The sequence below is a fragment of the Chelonoidis abingdonii genome, chromosome 1 (assembly GCF_003597395.2).
Source record: "Chelonoidis abingdonii isolate Lonesome George chromosome 1, CheloAbing_2.0, whole genome shotgun sequence".
NCBI classification, from domain to species: Eukaryota; Metazoa; Chordata; order Testudines; family Testudinidae; genus Chelonoidis; species Chelonoidis abingdonii.
Genome location: NC_133769.1, coordinates 217164448 through 217180187, shown reverse-complemented (window position 1 = coordinate 217180187; position 15740 = coordinate 217164448). Strand labels below are relative to the sequence as shown.

The 15740-nt window shown below is 38.5% G+C and overlaps 1 protein-coding gene across 3 annotated transcripts in view; it reads right to left on the bottom strand.

The window, feature by feature from the left end:
• CFAP47 (cilia and flagella associated protein 47) overlaps positions 1–15740 on the bottom strand; it is a 761390-nt gene that overhangs the window by 316332 nt on the left and 429318 nt on the right. For all 3 annotated transcript variants that reach the window (XM_032799255.2, XM_075059737.1, XM_075059740.1), the window contains exon 49: positions 1760–1871. In XM_032799255.2, coding sequence (XP_032655146.1) covers positions 1760–1871 — 112 coding nt within the window. The remainder of the gene's footprint in view (positions 1–1759; positions 1872–15740) is intronic.

Sequence of the window (15740 nt, the reverse complement as noted above, 5' to 3'; positions counted from 1 at the left end):
CGTCGGGGAGGAGTACAGAAATCGATTTAAAGAGCCCTTTATATCGATATAAAGATGTTGTAGTGTGGACGGGTACAGCGTTAAATCGATTTAACACTGTTTAAATCGATTAACGCATAGTGTAAACCAGCCTTAGATGATGACCCAGTATATGTGTTTGATTTACAACGCTGTCACGCAGATTAAACAAACACAAAGAATAGCTACGGCACCGACCCAAGGTAAAAGAATCTGAAATGCCATCCAAAATCTGAGTGGACAAGGTGTGGAGCGTGCTTTCAGAAGTCTTAAAGAGCAACATCCAATGGAGAAACTACAGAACCCAAACACCGAAAATAAATAAATAAATAATCAGCCTTCCAACTAATGTATCTGACTCAGATGATGAAAATGAACATGCACTCGGTCTGCTCTGCTTGGGATGGTTATCGAGCAGAACCCGTCTCAGCATGTCCTCTGAATGGTGGTTGAAGCATGAAGGGACATATGAATCTTTAGCACATCTGGCACGTAAATATCTTGTGACGCACTACAACAGTGCCATGCGAACACCTGTTCTCATTTCAGGTGACATTGTAAACAAGAAGTAGGCACCATTATCTCTTGCAAATGTAATGTGACAAGTTCCTCCTCTACCTTGGTGGGGTCCTGCGCTATTCTGGCAGATTGCTCACTCGTGACCTTCCCACAGTCTGGGTCAACTTCTCCTGTGTTCTGATCAGGAGTTGGGAGTTTGGGGGAACCCAGGCCTGCTCTCTACTCCGGGTTCCAGCCCAGGGCCTGTGGGTTGCAGCTGTCTATAGTGCCTTCGTAACAGCTGCAATGCAGCTACAACTCCCTGGGCTACTCCCATGCCTCCTCCAAATACCTTCTTTATCCTCACCACAGGACCTTCGTCCTGTTGTCTAATAATGCTTGTACTCCTTAGTCCTCTAGCAGCACACCCTCTCACCTCAGACTCCTTGCGCCTCTTGTCCCAGCTCCTCACACGCACTTCTCTCCTTTGGCTCCCCCTCACCTGACTGGAGTGAGCTCCTTTTAAACCAGGTGCCGTGATTAGCCTGCCTTGATTGGCTGCAGGTGTTCTAATCAGCCTGTCTGCCTTAATTGGTTCTAGCAGGTTCCTGATTACTCTAGTGCAGTCCCTGCTCTGGTCACTCAGGGAACAGAAAACTACTCATTCAGTGACCAGTCTATTTGCCATCTACCAGACTCCTGTACCCCACTGGTTTGGATCTGTCACAGTAACCAAACTTGTTTGTCTGAGTGAATGGCTGAAGTAGGATTGAGAAGACTTGCAGGCTCTAAAGTTTTACATTGTTTTATTTTTGAATGCAGTTATTTTTTTGTACATAATTCTACATTTGAAAGTTCAACTTTCATGATAAAAGTACTGAAGTGCAATCTTTTTATTAGGTGAATTGAAATGTACTATTTCTTTTGTTTTTTACAGTGCAAATATTTGTATCAAAAATAAATACAAAGTGAGCACTGTACACTTTATATTCTGTGTTGTAATGGAAATCAATATATTTGAAAACGTAGAAAACGTCCAAAAATATTTAAAGAAATGTTATTCTATTATTAACAGTGAGATTAATCGTGATCACTTTTTTTAAACACTTGACAGCCCTAATATTTAAATAATGCTATTCAAAATAACCTAAGTGTGATTTATGGAGAGAAGGCTGGTTTATAGATTTGTACTAGTTTATTATTATTATAAAAATGACAGTATAAAAACTGAACTTTTTTTAACCTTTAAATATTCCTTGTTTCCATGCAGATACATTCAGAGTGTAAGCGGCTGTGTCCTCAGCTTCTACAGTGAGGTTTGGAGTACCAGCCACCATTGGAAGATCTGAAGTCACCTAGGAAGACAGATTGCACACAGAAAAATCAAATACATCCTTTCTAATGGCTTTGAAAAGTAACATAAGGTATAAACAATATTGTAAGTAATAATAATTATAATATCTGCTCTTATATAGCACTTCTAATTATCAGATCTCAAAGTGCTTTACAAAGGACGTATAAATCCTACTCCTTCCACACAATCTTTGGTTGACTGTAAAGTGGAAGAAATATGCACAATATAAGAACTAGTGTCACATACAGAAAGTATCAGGTATAAATTCTGGAGCCACTACTCAAGTTATATAGCATTAAATCATTAAGTTAGTCAATGGGACTACTTAAGGGTAAAGAAGGAATCAGGCTTTCAGTCTTTTAAATACACTTTCCTGAGAACAAAAATAGGTGTAAAGAATTTTACGTACTAAATTTATTTAAGGAACATTTTAAATAGTGTTGTGTTAATATTCATTCTGGCCACTTATGCATTATGTAAAAAATAAGCAGTAGTATGTTTTTGATGTTATGTGTCTATAACCTAGGTGAAAAGGCAATTAATTGAATTAGAACTGAAATAGCAAAAGATTTTTTACACAGATATTAATTTGCAGACCATAATTGTTTTTACAAAAGTACAAGCTCACAGAGACCATACTGCAAAGTTTGCTCACAGCCAAGAGTCACTGAAAAATTAAGTCTAGTGTTCATAATGGATTTGGAAATAAAACTTTTATTTGAATTTGACAAAACTCCTTGATTTTCCCTCTAACTTTTCTAAAATCTGTCCCTTGCTTTCCATGGCATATTTGCTGGAAGCCAGACTGCCAAAGTAGTCATAGTCACTGAGATACTTTGGTGGTTAGAAATACCTAGCTATGGTAGACAGATTGCAGAAAGTGGGGTTTCATATGCCATGATTTCTCTTGCCTTAACTTCTGCAAATTTTCTCTCTGGGCTCCCTGACTCTTCCCTCTCCAATACAATCACTATTTCATAAGTAAGGATCCAATTGTGTCACGGAGGTCACAGATTCTGTGACTCCAATGGACATTCATGACTTTGGCTTCAGCCTGTTACAGCAGCAGAGCTGGAGTAGCTGTCAGCCCCAGCCCAGGAGCAGCAGCTAGTGGTCAGCCCCCAGGACTGGAGCAGGGGCCCAAGGCCACTGGGTCAATACCCCGGTCTGGAGCAGTGGCTTGGGGCCACTGGGTCAGTTCCTGGGTCTGGAGCAGTGGCCCAGGGTCACTGGAGCAGCAGCCACTGTCAGGTCAGCTCCCTGGCTGCCAGAGCAGTGAGTCGAGCCTGCCAGACCTGGGGCTAAATCAGCCCCCAGTACCAGAACAATGGGGTGGGCATACCATGTATTTATATGGTGGCATTATGATATTTTCTATCTTCTTATCTATTCCTTTCCTAATAGTTCCTAACGTTGTTAGCTTTTTTTGACTGCTGCTGTGCATTGAGCAGATATTTTTAGAGAACTATCCACCATGACTCCGAGATCTCTTTCTTGAGTAGTAACAGCTAATTTAGACCTTATCACTTGTATGTATATTTGGAATTAGGTTTTTCAATGTACATTAACTTAGGTTTGTCAACAATGAATTTCACCGGCCATTTTGTTTCCCAGTCTCTCAGTTTTGTGTGATATTTTGTAACTCTTCGCAGCCAACTTTGGACTTAACTATCTTGAGTGTTTTTGCATCATCTGCAAATTTTGACACTATTAACCCCTTTTCCAGATTATTTATTGCATATATTTATGGTCCCAGTACAGATCCTTAGGGGACACCACTATTTACCTCTCTGCACTGTAAAAACTGGCCATTTATTTCTGCCCCTTGTTTCTTATCTTTTAACCAGTTACTGATCCATGGGAGGACCTTCTCCCTTATCCCACGACTGCCTATTTTGCTTAATGCTTTGGTGAGGGACCTTGTCAAAGGCTTTCTGAAAGTTCCAATACACTATATCAACTGAATCGTCCTTGTTCATCTGTCTGCTGACCAGTGGTACAAGCAGATTTTAACTCTTACCAGTACGGTACTGACCCCTCGACCCCCTCCTCCCAAAAACGTTACGTGACTAGACCCCTGCATGGATACAAATTTATACCAATGGATGTGGATATCCGTGGATAGAAATCGCTATCCCCTGAATCACAGGGCTCTCCCAGGAACCTCAGTGGCAAAAGGAGCAGAACGTGGGGCCACCGTTCCCATGAGCCAACACCTCGCACCGGAAGCTCCTCTGCCGCAGCTGTACTGCCTCCAGCCCCATCCCCAGTCCTTCCACACAGCTGCATCTCTTGTCTGGCTCTGTACAGTCCCACCAGTGGTGGGGGCGGAGCTGGGGACAGCACACCTGCCGGTATGAGGCGCTGGCCCCTGGGAGCAGCGGCTCCATGTTCTGCTCCTTTTGCCACTGCAGTTCCCTGGAGAACCCTGCGGTTCAGCGGATACCGATTTCTAGCCATGAATATCCGCATCTGTGGGTATAAATTTGTATCCACGCAGGGCTCTACAATTCATTCTTGAAAATGTGTCTTTCCCGTATGGCGTACCGGCAATAAATGTTTGAATAGTATGGTGTACCTGCCCATAGCGGCTTACTTGCACCACTGCAGTTGACCCACTCAAAGAATGCTCATTCATTTGCAAATTGATTTCTTAATTATTTGCTCCATTATCTTTCTGGGTACTGAAGTTAAGCTGTATGGTCTATAATTCTCTGGGTTGTCCTTATTTAACCTTTTTATAGATTGGTGGTATATTTGCCCTTTTCCGGTCCTCTGGAATCTCTCCTATCTTCCATGACTTTTCAAAGATAATCGGTAATGGCTCAGATATCTCTTCAGTCAGCTCCTTGAGTATTTTAGGATGGTGACTTGAAGACATTTAACTTGTTCTTTCCCTATTTTAGGGTCTGAACCAACCTCATTTTCACTAGCATTCACTATGTTGGACATCCAATCATTACTAACCTTTCTGGTGAAAACTGAAACAACAATTATATCAGAATCTGAGGTTTCATGTTAAAAAACCAAAAGTTTTGCTTTCAAAGCTGAAGATAAAAAGCTTGACAATGTGAACTCAAAGGCAAATAAAAAAGAGCCCCAATTTATTACTTTAACATGTCATTATTTTAAGCCAATCTCATTATGTTTTGGAGGCCTGACTCATAATTTTGAATGCTTTGGGTTAACAATACTGTAGAACCTCATTCTCTTCTTTAAAAATATCAGAAAATATTAAAACTTATCAGTGGAATATAAATAGCTCACATTGGGTCAAATCCTGGCTGCATTTAAGTCAATGGAAGTTTTGATGTCGACTTCAATGGGGCCACGATTTTTACCCATGATCTTTAATTATTTTTCCCCCTCACCTTTTCCTCTGTTTTTTTTTTTTTTTTATATGTTTGTTTGATGTAGACTAAGATTCTGAAGGGGGCAGCAGAGCCTCTTTTAAAATCTCTGTAAAAGGTCCTGCAGAATTATGGCACTGTATAAATACTTAATACATTAATTAATAACATGATAAAATAATTGAGTTTTGAGCTAAATCAATATTCCAGTCAGAAAGGCTCAATGGTACTTCCAGCTCTGTTAATTATTTCAGTGCTGACTGTACCCTGCTTGTCAAGCACCCAGGTGGAAGACTTTTCAAATTCAGCAAAGATTATTGTTTCAACAGTAAAAGCTCAGCTGCTTGGATCAATTTTTTCCTCCCAATTGTTAGCTTCTTCTTTCCAGTCAATAAGCTTTACTTATATTTTCTGAAGAAAACAACAAGCCTAGGATTATCTTGCTTCTGTCTTTAGGCACTAGAGCCATTGATTGGTCTTACCATTATTCTTCTGTATATCATTTGTGTTATAATCCTTGTCAGATCACTGCAAGAATGTGATACTATTTACAATAAGTACAGCTAGAAAAGCAAACTACATAATTTAGGTGATCAGTAGTTATGAAAATTTGAAAAGCCATTGAGAATAAAAGTTTGAAAGCCATGAAAATATTAATTATGTGTATTTCCTCTGAGATGTTTTACATTTTTACTCTATCAACATACACATTGCAGCATTTAAATAATGTTTAGGTTGTGCTACAAAGTGACAAATGCAAAGAAACTGAAGGCTAACCTTTCCTCTTGCATTGTGCAGATATTGAATTGGACATTGCAAATATTATTTATGTATTCAGTGTACCTGGCACTGTCCTACTGAAGCCATAGGACCAGGAGATAGTCAGCACCGTCAAAAGTAAGGCTACTTTTATTTAGATATCTAAACAACGGACTTAGGAGCCTAACTTTAGACACCAGGTTTTGAAAATGGAGGCTTATACATTTAAATAAAACTTTTGTTAAGGAAATATCTATGATTTCCAATAATTTATTATTGATTATTTTGAACAATAAACTTCAAATAGACACAATTCCTTCCAAAGTCCCACAGTGCACAGGGCAAGTATGCACGCTGCCCTATCATTTAGGATAGTGCAGCTTACTCCTCTGGCATTCTTGGCCAATGAGGATGGTTTTATGGGGTAGTCCTTTTCCTGTCCCATCACTTTCAGAGTAACTTTTACTCCCAATGGGCACTAGAACTGTGCAACCTTTGTGTAGGACAATTAGCATCCTTCCCTTGTACAAGGGAAAAGAAACCACTTTGTTTCCTTCCCATTACCTGTGCTAGGTCCACGGACAACACGACTCTTGATGATTTAGAAATTTAAGCAGGAATTTGTCTCTTTATAAATATGTATATAGTAATATATAGTAAAATGTGCGTATATTATATATATATATTACACATGTATATATACATACATATACACTTTTAAAAATATAGTTTACCTTTAAAGTCTTCCCTGCTTGAATCTATACTTAACTGATTTATCCTTTTTCAGGGACTTGTAGGCCATATACATTAAGACAGTTTCAATAATTTTCCCTACAATTTATATTAAAATAATTTATTTATAGGTTTTTTATTTGTCTTCTGACTCTCTTAAAATAATTGAAATATATTTTCTCCTATTCAAAGTTTATGAATTTCTCCTGAATCTAAAGAACCATTCAAAACATCAGTGAAAAGCTCATTCATTTTCATTAAAATTTACAGAAGTTACCAGCTCCTGGGACGTTACTTTCTTTAAGGGCATCTTATAAACAATTGTGCATCTTATGAACAATTCTTATAAACAACTGTGTTATCTGTACACTATATAATGATGCTCCTTTACTACTGGTAAACTGAGTAATCTTCAACCTGGAGATTACCATGTAATGCCTCTGTAGAAAGGATAGCAAAATAAGAATCATCCTGTAATTTCATTATCTCTAAACAGAAGCTCTTCAGAGGCATTTCTAAGTAGACATTGGTTTATTTTATCTATTTAATCCTGTATCTTCCTTATCTTTGTAAATCTCTTTATTGTTATGCAAGATATTCTACAATTTGTCATTTCTATTTATGCTCCTCTAATTGTTCTTTCTTCTTTCTGTTTCATTTTATAATGTTTTCGCTGTATGTTCTTACCAGTTGCTTGACTTACAAAACAAAAACAAACCACCACCTTCATGTCTCGGATATTCTTCTTTATTCTCCTCTCTACAATTTAATTGTCCCTTTAATGCCTTGGTTTAACCAACTTCCTGCTAATTCAATTATAATCACACTTCTCCCTGGACATACGTACATCTAATTTGTTACACAAAATATGCTCCTGGAATGTTAAAATCCACATAACATTTCATTTTCAATTTTCTTCTGTCTGCCTTTTCTTGATCCTCTTTCCCAATTTTTTCCCAAAGGTCTCTTGTTGTCTCTTACTTCTTTTAGATGTGAACCAAGGAACTTACAAGATGACTTTTTTTTTTTAAGTTCTGCAAGTCAAATAATTTGAGCTTTTTCTACCCATTAAAACAAAACAAAATAGGAAATTAAATACAAAAGAATTGCACAGTTAAAATGAAAAACAAACTGTAAAACATGCAAAAGTAAAGGTTCTAAAAGGAGTGTAATAGTTTCTATTCTTGTTTTCTGATTAAAAGGTGCAGTTTCATTTAGTACTATTTATGTTGTAAAATACATACTATAAAACCCAGGGGATGTCAACCATGGGCAGGCTGACATTACTATCTGCATCTTTTTAGATTTCCTTACTGATTTGTGGTTTCAACTGTATAAACTCAGAGTTGATTTTTTTTATTTTTTTTTTTACATTAATATTGGTTTATCTTCTATATCTTTGTACCAGTTCATGGATCTTCGGCTTAGTATCCAAATCTTTTGTACCATAGAGGTAAAAATAAAAACTCTACTGACTTCATAGTCTTGTCAAAACTGACTGTTCATAAACCCATTCAGTGAATCATATACTCCCTTTCGTTTTTCTCATATCATATGCTCCCTTTCTGTCTTTAGCCTATTGCAACTCTTTTTAATACTACACAGTTACCTCAGACTCCTTCACAAATGCTCCTCCCTGTCTTGAGGAGTAGGAATGGAAATCTGGTTGGACCTGAAGAAAAATGACCACTCCTGGGAGGAGAGATGAATAGGAAGATCTCACACTCAGACATGCTAGAGCTGTGCCCCAATTTGTGCTTCAGAGTGCACACAGGAGCATAGCTTGGCTAGCTGGAGAGGACTTGATTGGTTCTCACAAGCCCCCTCAAATTAAAGTCTTTGCAGGTGTCTGGGGGCCAATCTTGCCATTACTGATTCTCTGGTCTCCCTCCCTGTATTTGAGGTATATTGACCTGTCTTTCCAGGATGCCAGGGGTCTGACCAATTGCCTGTTTTGGTACTAGGAAGGATTTTTTTTTCCCATTAGGCCAAACTGGCAGGGATATAGAGAATTTTTCACCTTCTCTGCAGCATCATGTATGTACAATTTAGGTTAAAACAGTAAAAATAGGAATTTTACAGTTAGGAGGCAGTATAGGAATGTTTAATGGCTGGTGTACAGTATGAATAAAGGCTAAAGGGCCAGCTTCCAGAGATAAATGAGACCTAGGGTGTGGCTGGTAGACTGATTACCTGTAAGGAGAAAAGGAAATCTGAAGTCTTGCAGTCTGAAGTAAACTATGGTACACTCCAAACCCCTCAGAGGGGATAGGGCAACAAGTTCAGAAGTATGCTGAGTCCTTGGGGCCTGGCTGAAGAGGGCTCACCCCAAGTTAGTGGTTACATAATGTAAGTCCTGTATCCCTGCACAGGATACAACTAAATGCTGGTATGTGAGAGAGGGTGAGCAGATAAAATGGAGTGGCAGCACTAAATTAATAAAGTTGTGTCCTACTGCTTAACTCCGTCCCTGTGTCTGTCTTTCATTCATTTGAGTATCCAGATCAGCTACTTAAGATTTGCCACTGCCTTCAGTGGCCAGTGGAACAGGCCCCCAAATGCCATCTGAAATTGGTATTTCCTCAATCTTCCATCAGCGTCTTCTATAACATCCTGTAACAGGGTAGCAGACCCCCTAAATAAAATTGGGCTCAGCTCTCCCGTTCCAGTTCAGGTGCACCTCAGTTTGGTGTAATGAGGAAGCTGGGGCTGCCTCAAGAGATATAAAGGAGAATTCAGAAGTCTGAGAGCAGAGTTCAGATTCCAGAGTCCAGCATCCTGAGAGAGGTCTTAGGGAGAGAGTTTAAGGCCCAGAGTTTAGAAAGGAAAAGAACCCAGACACCTGGGTAAAGAGAACTCAGAGGAAGAGCAGAGCTCAGCTGAGAGCTTCAGGGAGGGGGTACCCCTGAAGACAGGAGTAGTGAAAATTCCCTGTTTGAATAGTTGGAGTCAGGTCAGACTAGTGAAAGCAGAAGGCAGGAAGGCCGCCAGAGAGTTGCCTACAACTATCTCCAGGCCAGAAAGCCATGGTCAGAGAGAGATGGATACCTGAAGACTAAAAGCAGTAGAGGGAGATGCCTGCTGGCTCTCTGAGCTGGAGACCTGAAGCCAGAAGACCAGAAAGGGTTGGAGGCTGGGGAACAATGAAGGGGTGAGCCCACTTATGTCTCTAGGCAAGACCATTCGTGTGAATGAAACAGGGCAGAGTAACACCCCAGCTAGAGGGGCTGAACTGAAGCATGGTGAGAAACATCAGAGCTGTATCTGAGAGCTGAGCTAACGTGTAGTGAGAGATACCAGAACCGTACTTGGTGTTGGATTGTTGAGACAAAATGTTCTGTTTGGATTGTGCTGGGTGGATTCTGGTTTCTGGTAGTGGGGCCTTTGGTAATAAATTAACCCTGCAAAAAGGGCAATGTATATGCTTCAAAGGCTGTTCTGAGTTTATGTAATGAATCAAAACGGAAACTAAGGCAAGGGACCACTTGCAGGGCTGCCCAGAGGCCACCCATTTACATGCCCCAATACAATTACTATGAAACTCACTAATATGCTCATCAACTTCTGCTATATCTCCTACAGATTCAAATACCAGCCATCACCAATGAAGCATTCCTACTCATTTATCTTTGTAATCACTTCTGTCTCTTTCAGCTATTCACTCCTTCAGAGGCCTAATTTCCAAACAATGCTCACAACCAAACGATCTCCTTTATCAGAAACCTTGACAACCATAAATATACCACAGCCATCATTTACACGTTTTTTTTTTGCTCTATTCAGTAAATTGTTTGTGCTGCTCAGATGCCCAACTGACTCAGCTATTACAATCATGACACACATTCAGAATAAAGTTTTTTAAAGCACTTGATTCACTCAGTATCTTACTCTCTACTGGACTCTCACAGCATCAGTTAGCTTTTTTTTTAAAAAAAAAAAATCTTGTATTCTGTATCGAAGAACAATCAGGATGTAAACAGAATTATAGTGTTAGTCTAGAACAAGGCTAGGCAACCTATGGCACGCATGCCGAAGGCGGCACGTGAGCTGATTTTCAGCGGCACTCACGCTGCCGCGGTCCTGGCCACTGGCCCTGGAGGCTCTGCATTTTAATTTAATTTTAAAAGAAGCTTCTTAAACATATTGAAAACCTTCTTTACTTTACATACAACAATAGTTTTGTTATATATTATATACTTAGAGAAACAGACCTTCTAAAAATGTTAAAATGTATTACCGGCACGTGAAACCTTAAATTAGAGTGAATAAATGAAGACTCGGCACACCACTTCTGAAAGGTTGCTGACCCCTGGTCTAGAACAAAATTCAGTTATATAAGATTTTGATAAGAATAATTTCTTGCTATTACTTTGGACAGTAACTTGATGAGAAAGTTAAAATTTGTAACTGTACATGTTAGATACACCAGCTGGGAATGCTTTGGGCCAGTTGCTTTCACTGCTGTCAGGTAGAAACATCAATTGACTTGTACCCAAAGTTTCATCCTAATAATATTTTTCCCCAATATGAGGATTTTCATCCAAAGAGGTCTTAAATTATACATATTGCAGTAGCACCTAGAAGCCACCAATTAAAGATCAGGGCCTCATTGTGCTAGGCACTCATGTACGTACGCACACAAAACAACAGAATGGTGCCTGTGCCCCCAAAGAATTTACAAAAATGCCAGTGTTTTATAAAGGAAGATATTATTATACTCATTTTACATACAAGGAAAATAAAGATTGTACATATTAAGATGTTTGTTCAGGATCACAAAACAAACGTAGCAGAAATGACTATAAAACCCAAGTGTCCCAACTCCTAGTTCCATCTGTTGCTACATCATGAAGCCTCTTTTACTGTGGTGTCCCATCCTGTCTCTATCAAATTCCGCAGCCGAAGCTTGCATATTGTTCAAAAACAGAAAGGAATGCGTGCAATAATAATAAACATATCCAAAATACTATTAATATCAGGAAGGGTCAATATAATGGTCATTTCTGAAATATTTGGTCTATCAGTATGAAATGCTTGGTATCTATGTAGCAACACATCATACAGGGAGAATAAGTTAGGAAATTACTCAAAGACAATGACTCTGCATCCTATGGGAAAAAGATGCATCATCCGATGTGTCAGTCCAGGGTTTTCTTATCCATTAATGGAAGGAGAACTAAACTGCAGATTTTCAAGTCTCTTTGACATCCCAGGCCATAACCTTGAGAGAGGATAATAGGCAGCCTAGTAGGTGAGGCCCTCTTTGAACTGTACAGTCATTCAGGGATTAGAAGCAGAAAATTGTCACTTTCATTTTAGTCACTCTCTGTTAGTCAGTCTACCCACATTTAAATTATACCACATTCACTTTTCCTAGATTTTAGGAGATTGCCAAGGGCACCCAGAGCACTGAATTGATGTTTTTATTAAATTAATATAATTCTAAATAACTCAACCAAAATAAAGACACGAAGTATAAAGTCTGCTTGTTTTTGAGAAGACTGTCTAATCCCAAATCCAATAGATTTTCTCTCTCTTTTTTTTTTTAAACAAAAATCAGTAAAATGGGAGTTGATGGTACCTTGGGTTAATGGAGTTGCCTTTTACTTTTCAGTATCAGTGTTCAAATTCCAACTTATGTTTCAAATGAAAATAAGATGAATTCTTATTTTGTTGCATGAAGCACACATTGTCATTACACAAAATACAATCTGAAGTAGTTTAGTAAGATTGGTGTTTTTTTTCAAGAAAGGTCCACAAATGAACAGGATGTGGGACTACGATGAAATGGTAGAGCTGTGTAGAAAAGCTTTAGGAATGCTTCTTTTATTATGGCCTGACTCCGTACACAGTTACTAGCCCTTCGTGTTCATTAGCATAATAGATGCTTTACTTACATAGCTTGTTTTGGAAAGACAGTCTATCCTATAATTAAGAAACAGCAAGGCTGTTCATGTTGCCCTAATATTTAATGTGTAATCATTACAATTAGATCAAAGAAGCAGCACTGTCTTACAGTATCCGCAAAAGTACTGACCGTATCCTTGTTTTTTTCAATGCCCACAACACTTATGTTCAGTATCATCATGACTCTTCATAAAATAAGAACTATGAAATATCAGAGTTAAACAAAAATTGGAAGACTATTCTAACACAGTTATCATGGTATTCCTGTGAAAGACTTTTGACAGTCCAGAGTAATATATAATTAAGGATTTTTTTAAATGAGAAGAAAAAGGGGCCTGATTCTCCAAGTGCCCGGCACCTTGAGTCATCATTTATAGCTACCTGTACAAATTGAGTACAAAGTAGATACAAAATACTACAAGATCCAAATTTTCCATTCACTTTTAGCAGTAGCAACATTTTACACTCACTTTGCAAAGGCGCAGATGACCACCCAAGGTGGAAGGCAATAGAGAACCAGGCCCCAAAATAGTATGAAGAAATTAAAAATTATTAACAGAGCTGAGTCACCCTCAAATAAGTGATTTAAAATGTGATATCTGATAGTTATTAAAGCCAGACAGGTAAATGACTGCATAGAATGGTATTTATGTGAACACATTTAAACTAAATATCCTAACCCCAATTGTCCAAAATGCTATTTTATTTAATTTCAGGTATATCTAAACCATTCAAGTAACAGTAGGTACTTGCAGCTACCCTTATTGTAAAATTGTTGTTTACAAATATTCAATCCTAATTTTTGTGAAATATTACCACATAACAGCTGTCATTCTCTTCAGCAATTTTTTCCTTAAACATCAGAGAGAGATTATAGCCAATTATCTCATTTGGCATTTAATAAAATAAGAGAACACATTAACTGTTCTTTTGGAAAAGAAAACCATTCAATTTATAAATATCTAACTAATTTATTGGTTAGAGCTAAGGTATATTTAAATAAAAACAACATGAAATAAACCTATCATTTCAATTATTCATTAGCAATTTTAAAAAAATTCTACAATTTATATGATCATTCAGCAAAGCTCCATTTACTCGAAACTGTAATCCTTTTTCTCACATTAAAAGTGGATTCCAGTGTACAGTTTAATGCCCACATAGGGATACCCAATTAAATATAAATGCATCCATAAACTGGCTGTTCCAAATGGCTTTTGGGATTATTTATGTTCATTTCACCAGAATTCAAGATAGCTGAAGGTAAAATGTCTGTGTATATTTGTATTATAAACTGTGTTTGTCTGTTTTAGAAAAAGTATCAGTTTTGTGTGACGCCCTTCTTTGAAAAGGTCATTTTATCTCAACTTAGTCTGAGATTCTGAAGCAACAAGTAAAATAGCACATTTTATGTGATTTTATTGTTCAGTTTAATGCAGATAATATTCAAGATTTATTACTATTCCAGCTCTTCCATTCCCCCTTCATTTAGATTTTTAATATTTGGAGTATTCAGTACTAATGGCTACATATAACATTTCCAAATCAACACCGGTGTAATTCAAAGTAAAAAATGAATGAGAACTTAAAAATTGGATGGTAACAGACAGCAAATCCCTGTGATGATTGAATCAGGTGATATTCTGAACTCTGCTTGTAGCAGTCTCAATCGCTTCACAAAGACTCAACAGACATTCCACGCTTCAGAGTGACAATCCTGGAATCTTTTTATATAGACGGAAATGTGATGAAAATGAGTCACCTTTTTCTCTGCTGATGCCTGCCTGCCCAGCTACAGTCCAGAGTTTAAAGATCTAAATATGATTTAAATATGGGAGGGGAGTTTGGAGCAATATCTCTCTGTCCTTTCATATCTCTCACTCTTGAGGAGACCTGATTGTCTACCCCTCCTTCAGCGAGGAGAGACCAGCATCCAGACAAACTAATCCACCTCAGGAATCGAATCGGACCCCCACTGCCCAAACAATTCACGCAGTTCATACACAAAACGGATTCACTCCCCTCTTTGCCAACAACTCCACAGCCAGAGGACACAGGAGAAACTACTTGCCACAACAGCTGCCAGCAGAGACTTCCACCGTCACTACTGTTGTAAAGAACAGCTGTGTGATAAAGACGCCTACTAGAGAAGTTCCATTAAGTGATGGGGAGGCTGAGGGTACTGTGGCTTGAATGAGTTCCGAAGGACTAATGGATGGGGAAGAATACAAGGGGAGAGGATTGAGCAGATGGATTTTTGGGCACGATGGTTGAAGACTATGAAATTGATGGGGTTTCGGATTTCAGGGGTTGGGGAAAGGGCATGGAATTTCTACCCAAGAAATGTCTCACATACTTTCAGCAAGAACAATTTGTTTGTGGGAGCCCCTTTTTAAACTTCTGATTGCACATAATCGGATTACCATGAAACATCTGTTAGGGTACCCAACAGCAGTGCCACTCTTTCATTGATACTGGAGGGCCCATTGTGACAAAACAGACAGACAGGAAGAAGGGACTGTATAGTTTGGATGGCCTCCCTCTCAGTAGAAGGGGAACCAATTTCCTTGGGGACAGGCTGACTAGAGTAGTCAGGAGAGGGTTAAACTAATAGTGAAAGAGGAAGGTAAAAAGAAGAAAGAGATGAGCACTCAGCAAAAGATCAAGATGTGGAGAACAAAATTAATCAAGAAACCAAGGGACATGAAAAGAAGAAAATCCTGAATTGCCATCACACTAATGCCAGGAGCCTGGGTAACAAACAAGAGGAACTGGAATTGCTAATTTATGAGCACAAATTAAATGTAGATACTATTACTGAAATCTAGTGGGATGATTTGCATGATTGAAATATTAAAAATTAATGGTTATAAACGATTTAGGAAGGATCAAGTTGGCAACAGGGGAGTGGGAGTGGCACTTTATGTAAAAAATGGCATTACCTGTTAACAAGTCACTGATAACTCAAAAGAATATGATCTTGAATGTTTATGGATAAATGTTGTAACAGATAAAGCTTAAGATGGGGTACTAGCTGGTTTCTGCTACAGACCAACCATCCTAGGGAACAGGATGACTGCCTCCTTACACACCTATACATAAAATTTAGAGAAAAACCTGGG